Source organism: Leucoraja erinacea, chromosome 8 (assembly GCF_028641065.1).
Source record: "Leucoraja erinacea ecotype New England chromosome 8, Leri_hhj_1, whole genome shotgun sequence".
Classification (NCBI taxonomy): Eukaryota; Metazoa; Chordata; class Chondrichthyes; order Rajiformes; family Rajidae; genus Leucoraja; species Leucoraja erinaceus.
The window spans coordinates 50,771,802-50,792,415 of NC_073384.1; the positions used below are offsets into that span (position 1 = coordinate 50,771,802).

Sequence of the window (20,614 nt, forward strand, 5' to 3'; positions counted from 1 at the left end):
CCTGACTTTTTTTATTAAAATTGTTGACCAATCTGACCTTTTTTTAAATCTGACCACTGCCCAGCTGCTGACGTTACAATAACAGTGACATTTTTACATCTTCTGGTAGATATTTTCCATATGATTTCAAAAATCCAATCCTCTATACTTTGTTATATGGTATACCTTGGGTCAATTATTTCCGAGATAGTTACTAACAGTTATAACCAAACTGACATTTTTTTTTAAATATTAAGTTTGCCCAGCTGCTGACCTCACAATACCTTTGCACCTGGCCCAATTGCCTCCTGGTGCCGCCCTGTCCTGCCCGCCCCACCCTCTAGGCCCCGCCCTCCCAGGTTGTTGATTCCATTGAATTGAATTGAATTATTTCTCACTTAACATCACTAATTCTTAACATTAACTTTTAATTTGAAAGACAGATTTTAAAAAATAAATTTGCTATCTTCATTGACAGCGTAGATCAGACCAACTGTGTGTGTGTGTGTGTGTGTGTGTGTGTGTGTGTGTGTGTGTGTGTGTGTGTGTGTGTGTGTGTGTGTGGTGTGTGTGTGTGTGTGTGTGTGTGTGTGTGTGGGGGGGGGGTGTGTGTGTGTGGGGGGGGGGGGGGGGGGTTAGTGTGTGTGAGATGCGGCAGGCTCCTCCCCTGAATTCCATAGAGCTGCTGACAGCTTTCGTGCAAGAATGTTCATTTCCAGAAAATTCTGAATGTGTGATACACTGTAGCATTTCGCTCTCTCTGTCTCCCCCCCCTCTCCTAGACTCTCTCTCTCCCATCTAGATCCCTCTCTCTCTTGCTCTCTTCTCTCCCCCCTCCCTCTCTCTCTCTTCCCCCTTCCTCTCCCCCACACCCCCCTGCCCTTCCCCGACCATCCCTCCCTCCCCTAAACCACCTTCCCCCCCCCCCTCCCCCCATCTCCTCCCCACACTCCCTCCCCCCTCCCCTCCCCTCCCACCACCTCTCCCCTCCATTCCCCCTCTCTCCCCTCCCTCTCAGCCCCTCTCTCTCCTCCCCTCTCCCTCTCTCCCTTCCATCTCTCTCACCCCTCCTACCCCACCCTCGCCCCCTCACCCACCCACCCTCCTCCTCCCCCCCCCCCCTCTCCTCTTGCCCTTCTGTCTCTGTCCCTTTCTCGCTGTCCCCATTCTCTCTCTCTGCCCTCACTCTCTACAACCCCCCCCCCCTCGCTCTCTAGCACCTGTGAGTTGGGGGCTATGCGTCAGTGGATAGGGCAGTTATGGGGTAAAAGGAGCAAATTAATAATATTAATATAATATCAAGGGGGGTAGTTAGCGCGTGTGCGGGGGGATAGTTAGTGTGTGTGATGCCTCATGCCGTGTCTCCCCCTTCCCCGCAACCACACGATGGGGGAACAGACCCAACGGGTCTGCACTTGGTCTAGTATCTTATAAAATTAGATTTGGTAAATTACAGGAAAGCAACTCACATTCAGTTTCTTTATCTCACATTGCGAAGACGCAATGTCTAGAAATTCAGCCTGATGAGAAGTGGGGTGCATTTATTGTTACCAAGCAAGGTGAATGTTGAGGCAAGATTCCTTCCGTGCCAATCTTGACGTGTATTTAACTGCAAATGCCAGGCCATTTCAAGCACAAAACTGTACAATGTTACCAGTCCAGCATCTCGCCCCTGCTCAATGGCAATCATATAAACATTCTCCCACAAAGTGTTAAGGTACCACATGGATTTTGACAATAAGAAATAAATTAAACCTCAAAAGCTTCAAGCAACCATTACAACTATTTAAAATGAAGCACTATAGGATAAAAGTTATTATTTTCTTAGGTATCACCAGCAGAGAACTGAACATACATGCAAGGTAACCCCACCTAAACACATACCAGGGTTAAAATATGTGACCATTAATTTATAATTATTCTTCTTTATACTCTACCCTCATTTATCTCAAACCACAGTCTCTTTCATCACTGTGCTTTGAACATTTGAATCAATGAGACAATCTGCAATGAATATATGTTCCTTTGCCTCCTTGGTTAAACCTGGTGTTCAAACAATGTAAGTACAACAGTTAAAATATTTGCGGCGGTTTTACCTGAATTTTGGCTTCTGGTGACATTCTGCAGATATGAACCACTCTTGAACAGGTACAGAACTTCCTCGAGCTGAGCCAATGTCTCTTCTATGCCCCAACGTAACTCCCCTGTAAAACAAACATCCTTCGTTTAAAGAGCTTTCTTGCACCTTTCAATCACCTGGCCAAACAGCGGAAAATGGGCATAGGTCTGGCGGTTGGTGTGGATATGTTGGGCAAAAGGGCGTTTCTGTGTTGTATAACTCTCTGACTCGAAATAGTAATAAAATGGAATGTATTTTGCAGAACTGCACCATCAGACTGTACCAAATGTTCGTTCTACAGCTGTTGCATCATTAAACAGAATTTGAGGACACTACTGAGGCAATATATCATGCAACACTATCTGCTTATTCATAATTATGAAAAAGTCTTGGCCCCATACAGTTTCTCATGTTGCAGTTTTGAATACACACAACCCTCTCACAGCCAGAGATGTGGGAGAAAGCATGGGGCCTGAACCAGCCCAACTGAGAACTGTCACTGAATGAACCAACCATGGTGCTTTTGCTGTAGGATAAGTGATCAAAGAGAGCATTTTTCCTGCTCGCCACCATTGCATTTCCTCCTGTTGTTCACCTGGCTGAAGACAGTGTGGTTACTTTAACAAGTAAATGTTCTCCACCAGACAGCCAAGAGTCAGTGTCTATGCCAGAGGAATGACTGCCTGAATCACTTTTTTTTCTTAAGATAGACACAACATGCTGGAGTAACTCAGCGGATCAGGCAGATTCTGTGGAGAAAAAGAATAGGTGACGTTTCGGGTTGGTACCCGAGCAGCAGGAGGTCAAGACATTCGTGACAAAGTACATTTATGGTTAAATTACAACGAACAATACAAATTTGTACCTGTTTTGCAGTAACTAGTATTGTTTGAAATACCAAAGTGCTGTTCAATCCTAATCCATAGATTCATTTCAGCCAGACTTTTCAAAACAAGTGAATTTATTCAATTAGGTTGTGAAAGCTTTGGCTCATTAATATTTTGGGGTTAAAATCAAAACTGAATGAGAATAAATGGTGATAAATAGATACTTTAAATAAAATCATAATGAATTAAATGTTTCATGGATTAATAAATTCCCTAGTTCTTGGCTTCAATGTATTAATTTGTATTTATTTGAGACTAGGGCTTTGTGGACTCAGCAGATGTTGTGTGGATTGTTGAACATTACAGTTTTGCCAATTTTTTTCTACAACAATTTGCCCGGCCAAGGATGTAATTTTCTATGTGTTTCTAAACAATACCACAATCTACTTATTTCCAATAATATATACCTACCTTCCCCTAATCAATACCCTGCAGTTATTTTGGTCCTATGTAATTCTGTGGTACATGCAAATTCAGTTCAGCTATAAATGGAAATACTTGTTTGTTTGGAACATAATGTGAATACTATGTTCCACTGCCAAATCCCCAACTTGGAAACTCAGTGATGCGAGTCTCAAATTCTGCTTTTGTCTTTAAAATGAGTAAAATACAATGGAAGCAAGGCTTTGTAGAATGTCTCCTGCGAAGGCAATCTTCCTTATACCAATCCATCTCTCATTTTGTAGGCTACACTTTCTTCTTAATTGCATAATATTTTTGCTAAAGGCAATAACAAAGGTAGTGGTTTCTGAAATGTGAGAGATGAAATTAATCAAATAAAACAATTTATCCGGAGCAGGAAGTTCGACTTCTCATCACAATTCCCTGCATGTTCTTCCTGCAAATTAAATTTAGTAAAGCTAGACGATACAATGAGGCATTTTATTTTCCAATTTATTATATTTCTCCACGTGGTGAATTCCACTGTCCACACAAGAACAGTTCCACCAAACACAAATAGTATTCTCAGTCAAAATGGGTAGGAAGGAACTGCAGATGCTGGTTTAAACCGAAAACAGACACAAAATGCTGCAGCAACTCAGCGGGTGATGCAGCGTCTCTGGAGAAGAGGGATAGGTGATGCTTCGGGTCCCGACCCTTCCTCAGGCACATTTCAGGTCGAGATCCTTCCTATATCTGTATATCAGTAACATCACCTATATCTCCAGACATGCTTCCTGACCCATTCAGTTACTCCAGCATTTTGTGTCAATCTTTTGTATTCTCAGTCAGACAGACATTGCTCTTCATCTCAGCATAAACAATGTGCTCCCTTGTTTGTATTGACATCAGGACCTCAGAGTTGTGCTTAATTTGCCTCCCTGGCATGACCCCTGCCTTCATAGAGAACCTCTTCTGGTCTCACACATTTATACATTCCCCATATTCTCAGTTCCACTGCACCCAGACTCCTGTAAACTGACAGGCCTTTGCCCCACTGTCAATGGTTATGTTACCAGAAACCCAAGGCTTACACTTGAATTTTCTCTCTAACCTTTCACTGCTTTTCCCCTTTAAAATAAACTCTCCTTAAAATGCATTTTTCTGTCCAAACCTATTTCCTCCTTTGGTACTGATATTTTCCTCATGCTTCTGTGAAAGATTTGAAATTATTTTTTTCTGCATGAATGATAACAAATGTATGAAATTTGTTGTTAATGTTCTCTGTCAGACAGTCAATTAGAAAATCAAATTAAATGAAATGTAAAGGAAACAAATGATAACTAATCCAGACAATTGTCATAACAGTAAGGGGTTTTGCTTTTGTGACCGAAATACATTTTGTTAAATGGTTCATGTGATTAAGTATAAATCAATTAAACATGTCTGATACAGTTGACTGCAAGGTCAGGATTAAAAAGGTCAAGCTGATGAAAGGTGCTTGCATGGACAGGGGTTCGATGTGTTTCTGCTCAAATATTTCTAAAAGCACAAGATGTAAACAGAAACCTTTGGAATGACTGGAGCCAGTTATAACGAAAATATACCATACCTGTAGCATTCACCACATTATCCAGTAGCGGCCGTAGACTTGAAGGAGCACTGTGTGGCAGGAGATAGGTAAAGAAGAATCTGCAACAGAAGAAAGTATTGAGCTGTATTAGGCATCTTTGAAATGGTGGGTGATTTACTATTTTATTCCATTCTCACTTATGATCTCTGCTTATTTGAAGCAATCTCAAATCTATAATTCAATTTACTAATCTGTATACGTGCATGTACCAATGATATGGTGCAAGGATTAGCATTTTTTAACAATGATTTTTAAGATGATGATACATTCATTCAGTAGCTAAGACTTAGGCTTGATTACAATGTGGAATTAAAGATATTAAAGAAGTCAATATTTCAGTCAAAGTCAATGGGCATCACAGTGGTACAAATGGACGGCATGGTGGGGCAGTGGCGGAGTTGCTGCCTTACAGCGCCAGAGACCCAGGTTTGATCCAGACCATGGGTGCTGTCTGTACGGAGTTTGTACATTCTCCCCGTGGCCTATGTGGGTTTTCTGCAGGGGCCCTGGTTTCCTCCCACACAAAAGTACAGGCTTGTTGGCCAATTGACTTGGTATGTGTAAATTGTCCCTGGTGTGTAGGATAGTGTTAGTGTACTGGGATTGCTGGTCGGAACAGACTCGGTGGCCCGAAGGACCTGTTTCTGCACTGTATCTCTAAACTAAAATTTCAGAGGTACAAAATGGGTGGTATTATACAGTAACAGTATCTTTGGTTAATCAATGCATAATTTAGTGTTCAATGGGCCTATATGCCTTCCTTTTATGCTCAAGCTGCTCAGGAACATCAAATGAAGGCATGTGGTCAGTAACTTAAAAAGTAGAACGGAGATTCATTTACAGTTTTGTGCACAGTCAAAATGAATACATACGACTGTGATCTCCACATCACATAGGTGTTTAACTCTTGGTATCTTAACTGAAATTCTACACAGAGATCCTCAAGAATCATACAACATCCAATACAAATATTCCTCTAGAAAGTTTCTGGTTCCATGAATGTTCTAACTCGAGTGCATCATACTGAAAGAAACTGAATGGATTAAGTTGGACCTATTGGTCCACATATCTGAATAATTTTTTGTCCAGATTGTGACAGGACTGTGTAAAAAATACATTGGGATCTTTGCAAATGTCTCATTCATCATTGCTTTACTTCACAGGTCATAATAAACATAAAGTATAACATATTTGGACATATTATCCTTTCTGAGGACCACAAAATTATGTCAATTACACACAAGTCCTCTACAAAATGGAATGCAGGTTTTAAATAATGTTGCATAGTGATGAAACTGATCAACTATTCCAATGCTGACAATGGTGTTGGTTGCAATCTGACCTTCTCTGACACATTCAATAGTGAAAGAAGCAATTACCTATAGGCATTGTAGAGATTCCGCTTCTCATTCATCCTTTGACATACACCTTCCAATGAGCAGGTTAGGGTGAAATTTCGGGCAGGGAACTGCATAAAACAATCACTGTTGCTTAAACACGGCGTCTCATCGATGCTGGCATCGTCCAAGTCTGTCACTTTTAGTTCACCGTCGACAATAACAAATTGGCGAGGACGGAAGTCGAGCAATGTCACTGAGCCAAGGGGTGAATGGGCCAAATAGTGCAATAAGCGAATCAAACTCAAACATATCTGCGATGAAAATAGAACAAAGTATGTCATACCATTTTCTTCAACTTTAAAGTAAAAATGCAAAATGATAGAGTGCAATAAAATATGGCTTCAGCTGTTCTCCATTAAAAAGAATCACCTGTAACTGGCCATATATTATGAATTTTCAACTAATGTAGCCAGTCCTTCGATGTTGATGCAGCTGTGTCTTCAGACACCTATACACTTAATGTTAGTTTCCCATCATCTTTTGCAAGAATGGAGTCCCTCTACCATTATAGAGGGGAAGTCAAGAGCAGAAAGAAATGTGGGCCTAGCAACAGTTCTGTCTCTAAAGCACATTAAACTAAAGGTTGCACATTTAATGCTTGGGATTCCTGCAGCAATATTCTGCTGGGCACTCGTCTTCCATAGTGTAACTAGCAGAGATAGTTTTCAGACAGCAGATTGTGCAGCTTGGAGGGAATGCTTTCAATGCAAGGAGATCCTGAACTGGGAAAAGAGTTTCAAGAAATTCATGTGCATTTAGTGAAATACGATGCTGCACAGAGGAAAGTTGACTGTTTGCACTACACACAACATACACATCCTGCCTAATTTAAGACAGGAGTACATTTTAAGGTATCTGAGCCCTTTGCTTTGTTTAGTATCTTATAATTCACTTTATTTAACATTTCCTGAGAGCATTACACATTAAAGTAACAGGTTTTAGATTTACCAACTGTTTTGGGGGTTGAAGGGGTGGAGGGGGGGGGGGTGAAGAAGAAAATCCATTGTTGCTTAGCAATTGTGGGCTCTTCACTGATTTACTGAGTACAATTATATTTTTTCCCCTTTTGAAGTCTTTCATATGGTCAAATAATGCTGGTCTCACTAAATGAGGTTTTCTGGAGCTGGCAGATAAAGAGATAAATTCATAAGTTCTAAGTGCAGAATTAGGCCATGGAGCCAATCAAGCCTACTCCGCCTTTCAATCAAGCCTGATCTATCTTTCCGTCTCAACCCCATTCTCCCGCCTTCTCCCCATAACTCCTGACATCCTTACTAATCAAGAATCTATCATTCTCTGCCTTCAAAATATCCATTGACTTGGCTACAGCCATCTGTAGGAATGAAGTCCACAGATTCACCACTCTCTGACTAAAGAAATTCCTCCTCATCTCCTTTCTAAAGGTATGTCCTTTTATTCTGAAGTTATGGCCTCGAGTCTTAGACTCTCCCACTAGTGGAAACATCCTCTCTACATCCACTCTATCCAGGACTTTCACCATTTGGTTGGGGTTTCCTATATCATTAAAGTCTACCTCCCAGATGGGTGACAGAATATCACCACTTTCAGTTTCAATAGGTGTGGGTAATCTTAGTGGATATGTCCACCTGACTGGGTGTACAGGAAGTCAATGTGGGATCTAGAGAATACAGCTTTACTTTCCAAAATGTAAAGCAAATTAAAAGTTATCTTGCTTTTTTTCTGAAAAGCCTAAAAACCAGGCAGAAAATGAAACGGGTTAGACATAGTGATGTAAATGAGCTGAGACAAGGGTTAGTAATGATAAATTAAATGGAATGGGTAACATTATATCCTGTCTCTTCCTAAACTGAATGGTGTGTCTCAGTCTGGTCCTTTTCATGAACATTTTCCCACAACATTTGTGGTTCTGCATTTGTAAGATCAAGTGAACATTTACGACAGGGTACCCCAAGAAATATAAGGAAGCGCATTGCTCTTACTTTAAATATTATGGCATTTTAAATGCAAGCTTCAGACTTTTTTTTAAAGAGGAGAGAAATTATCTCATTATGTTTAAACAAACGAAAATCAGTTTGATTTGACCAGCAAATTTTCAACTAATAGGAAGATTCGAAAAGACATGCTTGTTTACCAATAATGATTTAAAATTCTAAAAGGAAAATGTTTCAGAAACACGATTCTTCTGCAGCTGAGAAATGTTCTTTCTCTGCTTTGGTGCATTTTTCATCCCCTCCCTCCCCCACAACTTCCTTTGCCCTCAAAGCTACAAAGATAATCATTACTTACTCGAAATCTCTCCTCCCATGAGGTCTGTAAAAGCTGAATCATCTCCAAAGGGGATCCAAGCTCTGTAATAGTGGTCAATGTATCAGCAATGTGATTACTGTCCTGGTAGCAAAAACCATAAAGCTGTAAAAAGGAAACAAAAGCACAAGAAAAGCAAATATTTTAAATTGTTTAATTAAAATTGTGCTCTGAAATAACAGAAACAATTGTGGGTGATGTTGCCCTGACGTCTAGGCAAAACATGACATTTAAATTTTATTTTCATAAAATTAACACCACACAAGCACCTTATTTCATCTCATTTCATGAAAATAATGCCTGGTTTCTTTCCTCTGCATATTTGTCCAGCTTCCCCACGTTCATAAATGCTAGTTGCCTAACCATTCGTTGAAACAGTGCGAGCGCATGTCAACCATTCCCTGAATAAGATTGCCTTCATAGTTCTCTATTGTTTTCCCAACATCTACCCTAGCAAACCCATTGGACCAGAGCATAGGATCCACCAACCAGCAGATACAGTTCAATTCAGTAGATTGCTTGAATTGAGGCTGTGCAGATTACCCATTGAGTTGGCGAATTTCTGGCCAACTAGTCGCTGACTGTGCAGCTGGAGCCAGGAATTGTCCAGTCTTTGCACCAGCAGGTTGCCAAAAATGTCTAGCACCTTGGTGCTTGGTCCCCCAAGTGGCAGGTGATTGCCAGTTGAGTGAGACCAATGGCAGGGTCAGGGCCATTCTTAGATTAGGGGCGGGCAGGCCAATGTGCAGACATCAGCTAGACAAGCTACCATTAGTATAATTGATCAAATTATCTCAGTGACGCCTGGATGTAATAATATCGGAAAGCATATCATTAGCTGTTTAAAGCATTTGTAAAACACAACAAAAATAACAAACATGGAAAAAATGTCCAAAAGCATTCAATAGTTTATAATTATTTGACTGACTTAAAGAGTTATGCCGTGAGATTGTGATTCACTTGACTGCCTTCCTGCAGCAGTTTGCATGGTTTGACTTTTACAGAGGTGTATGTAACAGGGTGCCTGATTGGATGGTCTTTAATTACTATTATTAAGGAAACAGCACGTAGAGATGAGCAAGAAATTGTCTGGAACACCTCTGTAGCATAAACATCAAGGATAAAGATCAAGATGCAAGATACATTTATTTGTCACATATACCAATTGGTAGAGTGAAATGTGTTGTCACCATACAGCCATATGAATAATAAAGAGCACAGAACACGATAGACTTCAACACAGACACCCCACATACAGCGGAATCAAAAATTCCCACTGTGAGGGAAGGCTCTAAAATTCAGTCATCCTCCTCCGTTGTCCTCCGTTGTTCACCCGTGGTTGCGGGGCTCCCCGAACCCCTCGCAGTTGCCGCCCCTGGCGGCCTGATGTTCAGGCCATTTCTCCGGGATGATGCAACTCCGAAGTCGGAACGGGAGAACCACCTCAACGGCTTGGACATCCGAATCGGCCACATCCTTATAGCCAGTAGTGTGGCAAGGCAAACAGTTATTTGTCTCTTCAGATCAGTTGCAGATCAATGGTAGACACAAAATGTTGGAGTAACTCAGCGGGACAGGCAGCATCTCTGGAGAGAAGAAATGGGTGACATTTCGGGTCGAGACCCTTCTTCAGGCTGATCAATTGATTTGCAGATCAATTATTACTTGAGACCAGTGAAACCTAAAGAATCCTCATCCATTTCCCCAAACCCCAGATGTCCCAACGTCTCAGACATCAACCAAATAAATCCAAGGTGGATAACGAGAATAAAGGGTGAGAGGAGGGTGTTCCCCTCCCGTTGGAATTGTGCAATATGGTGCATACTGCAGCGAGTCTTTTAACTTACACTTGAATACAATATATATGCTTTAAATTGGATTGGAGCGTTTTTGAAAGGGGGGAGGCTGTGCGATCACTGATTACTGGCCTTGGGGGTACCCGGTGAGGCAGTGGAGCAACCGAGTGGGGAGAGGGTGTGGAAGAAGGGGGTCCCCGCTCCAAGGGTAGGAACTTTTTGAAATTTTATGTATTAAAATCAAGTTTTAGTGTACTGTAGAAGTATGATTTCAATGTTTTTTGTATGAAGTATTTTTAAGAGGTAACTTTTTAAGGGATAACTTTATCCACACAAAGGGTGATGGGTGTATGGAACAAGCTGCCAGAGGAGGTAGTTGAGGCAGGGACCATCCCAACATTTAAGAAACAGTTAGACTGATACATGGATAGGACAGGTTTGGAGGTATGGACCAAAAGCAGGTAGTGTAGTTGGGACATGTTGGCGGGTGTGGGCAAGTTGCGCCGAAGGGCCTGTTTTCACACTGTATCACTCTATGACTACATTATACCTCCACCATGCATGAATGCTTCAAAATCAAGTGGTCGAGTTTTATTGCCATATACTCAAGCATAGAAACATAGAAAATAGGTGCAGGAATAGGCCATCGGCCCTTCGAGCCAGCACTACCATTCAATATGATCATAGCTGTTCATCTAAAATCAGTACCTCGTTCCTGTTTTTTCCCCATATCCCTTGATGTTGTTACCCCAAGAACTAAATGTAACTCTCTCTTGAAAACATCCAGTGAATTGGCCTGCACTGCCTTCTGTGGCAGAGAATTCCACAGATTCACAACTTTCTGCGTGAAGAAAGTTTGTCCTCCATCTCAGTCCTAACTGGCCCCCCCTTTATTCTTAAACTGTGACCCATGGTTCTGAACGCCCCCAACATCGGGAACATTTTTCCTGCAGTTACAGTAAGTGAAAATCTAGCAGGCAAGCAGGATGCTTTCTCCAACCACCCCCATTTGAAGTCCACTATCTTCCACCGTTTCTACCCAGTGCTTGGTACTTACTTCCAGCAGCCACTGGTTGTCCTCCAGGATGCACTCTCTCTCTCCTCTTAACCCCCCTCTATCTCTCCCCTCCATCTATCTTTCCCTCTCTCTCTCTCCTCTCTCTTCCCTGTCTCCCCCTCTCACTCTCTCCCCTCCCTCTTTCCTCTCCCTCTCTCTCTCTCTCCCTCCCTCCCTCTCTCTCTCTCTCCCTCTCTCTCTCCCTCTCTCTCTCTCTCTTTCTCCCTCCCTCTCCCCTCTCTCTCTCTCTCCTCCCTCTCTCTCTCTCTCTATACTCTCTCTCCTCTCTCTCTCTCTCTCCTCTCTCTCTCTCCCTCCCTCTCTCTCTCTCTCATCTCTCTTTCCTCTCCTCTCCTCCTCCTCTCTCCCTCATTCTCGCTCTCACCTCAAACCCCCCTTGCCCTCTCTCCCTCTCTCTCTTTCTCCTCTGTCTCTATCTCCTCTTTCTCTTTGCCGCCATCTCTCTCTCTTTCCCCGTTTCTCTCTTTCCCCTCTCCCCTCTTCCCTCCCTCTTTTTCCCCCTCTCTCTTCTCCCTCCATCTCTCCCCTCTCCCCCTCTCTCTCTCCCCCTACCTCTTTCCCACTCTCCCTCTTCTCTCTTTCCATTCACGCTCCCCTCTCTCCCACCCCCCCTCTCTCTCTCACCCTTGCCTCCCTGTCTCCTTCCCCTCTCTCTCTCTCCACCTCCCTTTGAGAATCTGTCCCTTCGTCACAGAGACTCTCGTGGCAGCGGGGCTTCCGACGCCTCCGACGCCTCCGATGGCCCGGGACACTCGCACTGTCCGGAGTGCTCCATGGCCAAAGCTGCAGCGAGCGACTCGCTAGCCGCGCAAATACTCGTCAGCCCCGCAAACTCTCCAGCCCCGGCTCCCCGCATCTGTATCCGCCTGCTGCTTCCATCCCTCCCTCAGCCCCAGCTCGCCAACACCCGTGGACCATGCAGTTTATCCGAGTTTTGACATTTTTGTTGATCACAGAATTTCTCACCACAGAGCGTGAGAAATGTCTGATCAGCGTGAGGGCGTGAGAGTTTGCTTGAGGGCGTGATTCTCACGCTCAAAGCGTGAGAGTTGGCAGCCCTGTATTAATGGCATTTCATAGTCATACAGCACATAAAAAGGCCCTTCTGCCCAACTCCTCCATGCTGACCAAGATCCCCCATCTAAGCTAGGTTTTGCAAAGAAACAAGGAACTGCAGAAGGTAGACAAAAATGTTGGAGAAACTCAGCCGGTGCAGCAGCATCTATGGAGCGAAGGAAATAGGCAATGTTTCGGGCCGAAACCCTTCTTCAGACTAAGTCTGTTGCCTATTTCCTTCGCTCCATAGATGCTGCCGCACCCGCTCATTTTCTCCAGCATTTTTGTATACCTTCGATTTTCCAGCATCTGCAGTTCCTTCTTAAACAAGGAACTGCAGATGCTGGTTTACAAAAGAAGTGCTGGAGTAACTCAGCGGGTCAGGCATCATCTCTGGTTGCAACCCAATCCGCTGCCTATCCATGTTCTCCAGAGATGCTACCTGACCCACTGAGCTAAGGGCCTGTCCCACATGTGATTTTTTTCGGCGTATTGCCGGCACCCGTCATAGTCGCAATAGGTCGCCGAAAATGTTCAAAATGTTGAAAATCCAGCGGCGACCAGAAAAAGTTACGACTCTTTGGGTAACTACTCACAACCAAACAGGCATCACCCCGCGACATATCGCCGAAAAAAATTGCATAAGTGGGACAGGCCCTTTTTGTCTTTTTTATAGGAATTGTGAATCTTTCTTTAACTCTTCAAACGTATTAAGGTAAACATTAATATGCTTGAAAAACATGTTATGTATTTTACTCCTTGAATTGAACAATTATTATTTGGTGGTGCATGTGTTTAAGGCTAACACTACCAGCTCACATCAGGCCCAGTCACTTGACCTATTGCATGCACCATTGAAAGCAATGGAACATGGGAATTATGGGAAAATTAGAATTTATCATGGAAATAAAAATGCATCCTAATGAATCTAATTGTCAATTAAATTGTAGAGATATCCTATTATTTCTTTAAAAATATGGGTTCTAAATTAAGTATATTATGGCCTTTTAATACACCCGGGAACATTAGTTGTAAAGCAGTAAAAAATAATGTTCACCAGATCAAAGCAAATTTCAATTCTAAAACAAGGGAATTGAATTTAATCGTTCCCACTGGATGAGAGGAAAATAAAGCAGCATTCATTAAAATAGAGAAATCCGATGGGTTTTGAATGGTTGGGAAAAGTTAAACTCAATCCCTGTGTAATGTCAACGCTGCTCCACAATTGTTTTATGAATTCAGTTGTTCCATAAAGAAGTAAAATCAGGGGCTATTAGCAACTTCTTTTGAGAGATGATTAGTTTCAAATTTCTCTGTGTAGTGTGGTAGTGTTTGCCCACTGCTTATGTCTAACATTAGTGTCCAAGTATGGAGTCAAATTATAATATTGGTTACCTGCAGAGTAAAGCTTTCTCTGCTTGACCTCAACAAGGTGCCTTATGTTAAATCCCAATTACATCATATGCATGACATTTCAATCATCAATGCCTTTTTCACATTCACAAGTTATAGGAGTAGAATTAGGCCATTTGGCCCATCGAGTCCACTCCGCCATTCAATCATGGCTCATCTCTATCTCCTAATCCAACTTTCCTGCCTTCTTCCCATAACCCTTGACACCCGTTCTAACCAAGAATTTGTCTATCTCTGCCTTAAAAATATCTACTGACTTGGCCTCCACAGCCCTCTGTGGCAATGAGTTCCACAGATTCACTACCCACTGACTAAAAGGGCACCCTTTCATCCTGAGGCTATGACTTCTGGTCCTAGACTCTCCCACCAATGGAAACACCCTTTCCACATGCACTCTATCTATGCCTTTTCCCTCAGTGCATTGGGCACCTGAATTGATCGCTTTATTGATCGCCTTAGTCCACCGGGTGGCGCACTCAGCGATGGCAGCCTCGCCAACAGTCTGTCTGTATTTGTGTATTTTTTGTTATTTTTTGCGTGCTTTAAAAAGTGTGTTAATGTTCTCTGGTTTGTTTTATGTAGGGGGTGGGGGAGGGGGTAGAGGGAAACTTATTTCAATCTCTTACCTTTCCGGAGATGCGATTGTTTTCCGGATCGTATCTCTGGTCGCTCTGTGGCCTAACATCATGGAGCTGGTGGCCTTGCTCGAGACTGACTTTGAGCCCCACAGTGGGGCCGTGGACCTACCATCGGAGCCTGCGATCCCTTGTCTGGGATCAACGCTCCAACCGCAGCCTGCGGATTTCACCATCGAGGAGCTTGCAGTCTCGGGTAGAGGCTGATGTCGGGAAGCTCCAAAGTCATAGGAGGTTCGACTAGCCTCAACCCGGGGTCCGATCGCCCGGCGCGGGAAGCTGCGATCCCCCCGATGCGGGAGCTTGATCACCCCGACGCTGAGGGCCTGACCACCGGCTACGGGAGCGAAGATCGTCCCGTCAAAGGAAGGCTCGTGGCCCCCGACTGCGGGTGAACAAAGAAGGGAAGAGATTGAACTTTTTTCTCGCCTTCCATCATGATGAGGAATGTGGGGGAGTCACTGTGGTGGGTGTTTATGTTAAAATGTATTTAGTGTGTCTTGTTGCTTTTTATTGGTATGACTGTATGGCAAATCAAATTCCTCGTATGTTACAAAACATATGGCTAATAATGTATGATTATGATTATTGACATTGATAAATTGTGGGCATTTTGTGTGGGGGGGGGGGGTTACACAACAAGCTGGTGCAACTCCCAACTATTGTTGTTTTTTGCAGTTTACCAGTCTATAAAATGGAACACAGTTTGAATAAGTTATTGCAAATTTATGCACAATTTAATTAAAGCTTCCAAATTTCACATCTGTGGAAAATTCTACACAACATCATATATGTTTAGCGAGAAAAGTTGCGTCCATTAAATGGCTCAAATATACTTAAAGACTAATCTATTGCCATCTATTTGTCAGAATCAAATAAATGAGTAAATGCATTCATAAACTGAGCACTGCATGCATGTGGTGGAAATAAATCAAATACAATGACTGAACTCTTGAAGAACAAAAACAATTTAAAGAAGTTAATTTATGTCATAAATGTTGAACAATAACAACTTCTCTCACATTTGTTAATGTACTTGTGAACACCAGGTGTTAATTGAAATGTAATGTTAAACTTAATTTCTGGGTTTCCAGGTTGTTCATTCTTTACCACTTAATTATAAATTATCCTCAGAATATATTTTATATTCTGCGTTGAATTGCACCCATTTCCCAAGAGATAGAGGAGCCGAGGAGGGGAGGAGCATGGGAGTTTTAAACAGCAGCCATTTAGGCAGGGATGTGTGAGCTTCAGAATCAAAGAGTTAGGCCTTAGCAGAGGGGCCATTTTGGAGTGGCCTTTTGTGAGTCTGTGTGTGAGTCACAAGTGTTCATTTTGAATTGCAAGGGTTAATGCTTCTGCTTTGTGAGGCTTTGGCTTGTGAGGCTTCAGCGAAGAGGCTGAGCAGAGGTATAAGTAAGAACAGAAAAAAGTCTTAACTTTGCTCTTCAGACTGTGCAGTAAGGATGGCAGTTAGGATAATGGAATGTTCCTCCTGCAGGATATGAGAGATCAGGGAAACTCCCAGGCAGGGCCGGCCTTAAGCTGATTGGACCGATTTCTCCCAATTGGGCCCAGCGCCTAAGGGGGGCCCGCCCTAATTTTCCGGATTTTGTACGGAAATACGAATTTGCGTTGTTAAATACAGATTTTATTTTTTTAAATATTCGCCTTGTTAAATACAGATGGATAAAAACCACTGCACCTGCCATCAGACAAAAACGATTTGCAGGGAAGCCTTTCAAAGCAGTTACCACCACCAACAACAGCCATTTTTTTTGCAGTGTAGCTTTTCAAAGCAACCATATTTTCATTTTCAAACCACATTAAGGGCACTCACAGTTGAGTAGATATGTGTTCAGTATTATTCAGAGCTCAGAGAGACATAAACCTCCTGCTTCCTCCATCTTGCAGAGACTGAGTGTCTTCCGGGTTTTATAGTCCCTCCCCGCTCCCACCAGCAGGGGCAGCAGAGAGAACGGTGAATTTTTTAAAAACATTAATATTTCTCTGATTTTTCATCAATGGGAAAAATCCTCCAGTCCAGTGAGGAGGTGGCCAAAAATGACGGCAGTAAGTGGCGGCCTTCTCTCGGAAATCACATAGCAGTGTCAAAAGTGGTCAAGATCTTACTTTTAGTAATATAGATAAGGTTTCCCTGCAGCCATTCCCCTCAGTAACAGGTAAACCTCATTGGTTACCCTTGGGTGGGAGGTTGACCTTGCAGAGGATGACCTTGCAGTGCCCTGGTCAGTGGCATCTTGACCGGCTCTGTGGTCCAGCAGGAAATGGTAGAGTCGCCAATAGTAATATGAGACTCAATACCGGGATGGAATGTCAGGGTCCAGGGTATCTCTGAGCACTTACTGAACATTCTCAAGGAGGATAGTGAGCAGACAAAAGTCATATGTAGAACATTGGTAGGGAAAAGGGTGAGGTCCCGTGGGAGGAAAAAAGGTAGTTTGGAAATAAGGTAAAAAGCAGGTCCTTGTGAGTAGTCATTTCTGGATTACTCACAAATAAACAGGGTGGAGAACAAGGCATCTGGCATGCTTCGAAACATAGAAAATAGGTGCAGGAGCAAGCCATTCGGTCCTTCGAGCCTGCACTGACATTCAATATGATCATGGCTGATCATGCAATATCAGTTCCTGCTTTCTCCCCATATGCCTTGATTCCATTAGCCCCAAGAGCTATATCTAACTCTCTCTTGAAAACATCCAGTGAACTGTCTTCTGTGGCAGAGAATGCTGTGGCAGAGAATTCCACAGCCATTGCACCTTCATCAGTCAGGGCATTGAATAAAGGAATTGGGACATCATGTAGCCTTAGAATAAGATGGTGGTGAGGCCTCTCTTGGAGTACTATATACAGTTTTGGTTACCCTGCTGAGAAAAGATGTCAGAAAGCTAGGAAGATTGCATAGAAGTTTTACAAGAATGTTGCAAGAACACAAGGGCCTGAGCTGTAGGGAGAAGTCGGATCAGTTTAGGACTTTGTTCCTTAGAGCATGGAAACCGAGGGGTTACCTTGTAGAGATGTATAAAAAAAGTAAGGGACATAGATAAAGTTAATACACACAGTCTTTTTCACAGGAAAAGGAAATGACAAAAATCAGGTTTAGGGTGAGAGGTGGAAGATTTAAAAGGGACCCAAGGAGAACTTTGCGCATATATGAAATGAGCTGCCACACCAAGTGGTTAAGACAAGTACAATAACAATATTTAAGAGGGATTTGGACAGGTGTGTGGGAAGGAACAGCAGATGCTAGTTTAAACCAAAGATAAACACGAAAAGCTGGAGTAACTCAGCGGGTCAGGCAGCATATTTGGAGAAAAGGAATAGGTGACATATCGGGTCGAGACCTTTCTTCAGACAGGTGCATGGATAGGAAAGCTGTAGTGTGACTAGAAGGTGGCTTCAGACAGTGCTGGTGAGATTGTTTTCTCTGGAAGGCCAGAGGTTGAGGGGAGACTTGATAGAAGTATAAAACATTATGAGAAACATAGATAGGGTAGACAGTCCCAGGGTTGAAATATCCAACACAAGAGGGCATACTATAAGGTGAGAGGCAGAAAGTTTAATGGAGGTGTGCAGAGCAAGTTTTTGCACAGAGAGCGGTGGGGGCCTGGAAAGCAATGCCAGGGATGGTGGTGGAGGCAGATACGATGGTGGCATTTAAGAGGCTTTTGGGTAGGCACATGGTAGTGCAGGAAATTGACGGATATGGATCATGTACAGGCTGATGGGATCAGTTTAACTAGTTATCATGTTTGGCACAAACATTGAGGGCTGAAGGGCCCGTTCCTGTGCTATATTGTACTGTGTTCTAATGCGAGCAAATGGGACTAACTTAGATGAAGCACCTTGGTCAGCATGGACAGGTTGGGTCGAAAATCCTGTTTCCATGCTGTATTACTCTATGTCTCTTTAAAATAAAAAAGTTTTACTTTGCAGGACACATTTTTTTCATATCAATTTGCACCTCAAGACAACTCATGGTTGTTTTAGTAAACGGGTAATTAATTATGTTTGGACAAGAGAACAGGCCATGGAATCAAAGTGACTGAATTTACATTACTATTGAATTTGGATCTTTTTCCAAATTCTACAGTTCCCTACTATAACATGCCTTACATTTATAAGATTAGATTATCCTCTGTTATCTCTATTAATTCTAACAGAGAATCTTGTACGTTTTCATGAGTAAGACAATCTTAGTGTAATCTGTCACACCACGGCCTCTCAAAGGTTCTTCATTCTTCTAAATAATAGTGACACAGCTGCCCCATGCTCAGAAAAAAGAGGAAAGGTTAGCCTGCCACACAAAGCTCGACAAGCTCATTGGGATGAAACACAAAGTGAGGACCTTATTAAGCTGTCATCAGCAAGTTAACGGCATGCAACCAGCAGCCCCTCATGAATGAATATGCAAGAAAAATGGGCTCTGTTTTGTTGTGTGAGGTGAATAGCAAGTCGAATCACTGGAGGGAGAATCTTAGTGTGATTCAGAAGGGTTCTTCTGCCAGAATCCAGCACTGCTTTGTATTTTAAAAGCACAGCACTGTGGCATTTTTCTGAATTTCTTTGGGCGGACATTTTTCATTCAGCAAGAGGATAAGAAGTTTATTTGAAAGCCCTTACTAAAAAAAGAGGTTGCCTCATGTAAGTGAAACATCTTGCAAACTATTGTAGATAGACACAAAGAGCTGGAGTAACTCAGCGGGTCAGGCAGCATCTCTGGAGAAAGGTAATAGATGACGTTTTGTGTTGAGACCTTAAATCAGGCTCAGCAAACTATTGCAAACTATTGTACTTTGTAAATGCATATATGCAGTAAAATAGTGGAACTTTCACCTAAACTCCAAAGGTGAGATTACACAAGATTCTGGTATAACCAAACATGTTATTTTAATTTACACACCGAGTGATGTGTATCGTTCTATGGAGGAGGAATAAAGGGACACATTTGACTCTGTCTTAGTAAGTTGGGAGAAAAAATGAGTCTAAATTGTAAGTCGTCAAAGAAAAAGATGTGCATAAGTCAGATACAATATTAAAAATAAATCTGAATAAGATGAGGCCATGCAAAATATATCCAGAAAATATATCAAACAGGTGGTAATATATAGTTTTAGTAAGGTTAAATGTCCAAGAAAAAGGTTACTCATGTAAACATAGAATTCTGCGTGGTGAAAAACATTTAGGCATATTAAGGTTGGGGCAATTGCACTTAGAAACATGGTGGATGACTAGGGAGATCTAGCGTTTCTTTCGTTATTTATAAAAACAGATATATTATTAATACACAAGAGGATCGTGGGGAGTTGTCATTTTTGGATCGCTGCAGTCCATCTCGTAAAGTCCACAGGTTACGACAGGGTTCCAGTCCTAAAAACTGTTCGTATACCGAACTGTTCACGTCAGGAATGAGCAAAAGCCGTGGGTGGGAGAGGATCATAAAAACCGCTGTAATGGGAGAGCAAGGAGGCTCAGGAAGATCAGTCACAAGATGCATTCATGTTCAGACGGTTCTTGTTCTGATGTTCAGAGGGATCTTGGAGTCCAATTCCATGACTCCCTGAAAGTGGCAACACAGGTGGATAGCTTGATAAAGAGGGCATATGTTATGCTTTGGATGAAAATGCAGATGCTGGTTTACACCGAAGATAGACACCAGCATTTCATGTCTATCATAGAATATGGTCTGAAGAAGGGTCTCGATCCGAAACGTCACCCATTCCTTCTCTCCAGAGTTGCAGCCTGTCCTGCTGAGTTACTCCAGCATTTTGTGTCTACCTTAGCATATGGTATGCATGCCTTCATTGCTCGGGGCATTGAGTACAACAGAAAGTCATGGTACAGCTTTACAGGACTTTGGTATTTAGAATATTGCAAACAGCTCTGGTCGCCCCATTAGAGGAAGGATGCAGAGCTTTGGATAGGGTGCA

At 42.5% G+C, this 20,614-nt stretch overlaps 1 protein-coding gene across 1 annotated transcript in view; it reads right to left on the minus strand.

Moving 5' to 3' along the window:
• Nucleotides 1-20,614, minus strand: part of pkdcca (protein kinase domain containing, cytoplasmic a) — a 54,751-nt gene that overhangs the window by 24,108 nt on the left and 10,029 nt on the right. Inside the window, exons 2-5 of the mRNA XM_055639677.1 lie at nt 8,668-8,790; nt 6,379-6,650; nt 4,979-5,058; nt 2,076-2,183 (exon numbers count right to left, since the gene is read on the minus strand). Coding sequence (XP_055495652.1) covers nt 2,076-2,183; nt 4,979-5,058; nt 6,379-6,650; nt 8,668-8,790 — 583 coding nt within the window. The remainder of the gene's footprint in view (nt 1-2,075; nt 2,184-4,978; nt 5,059-6,378; nt 6,651-8,667; nt 8,791-20,614) is intronic.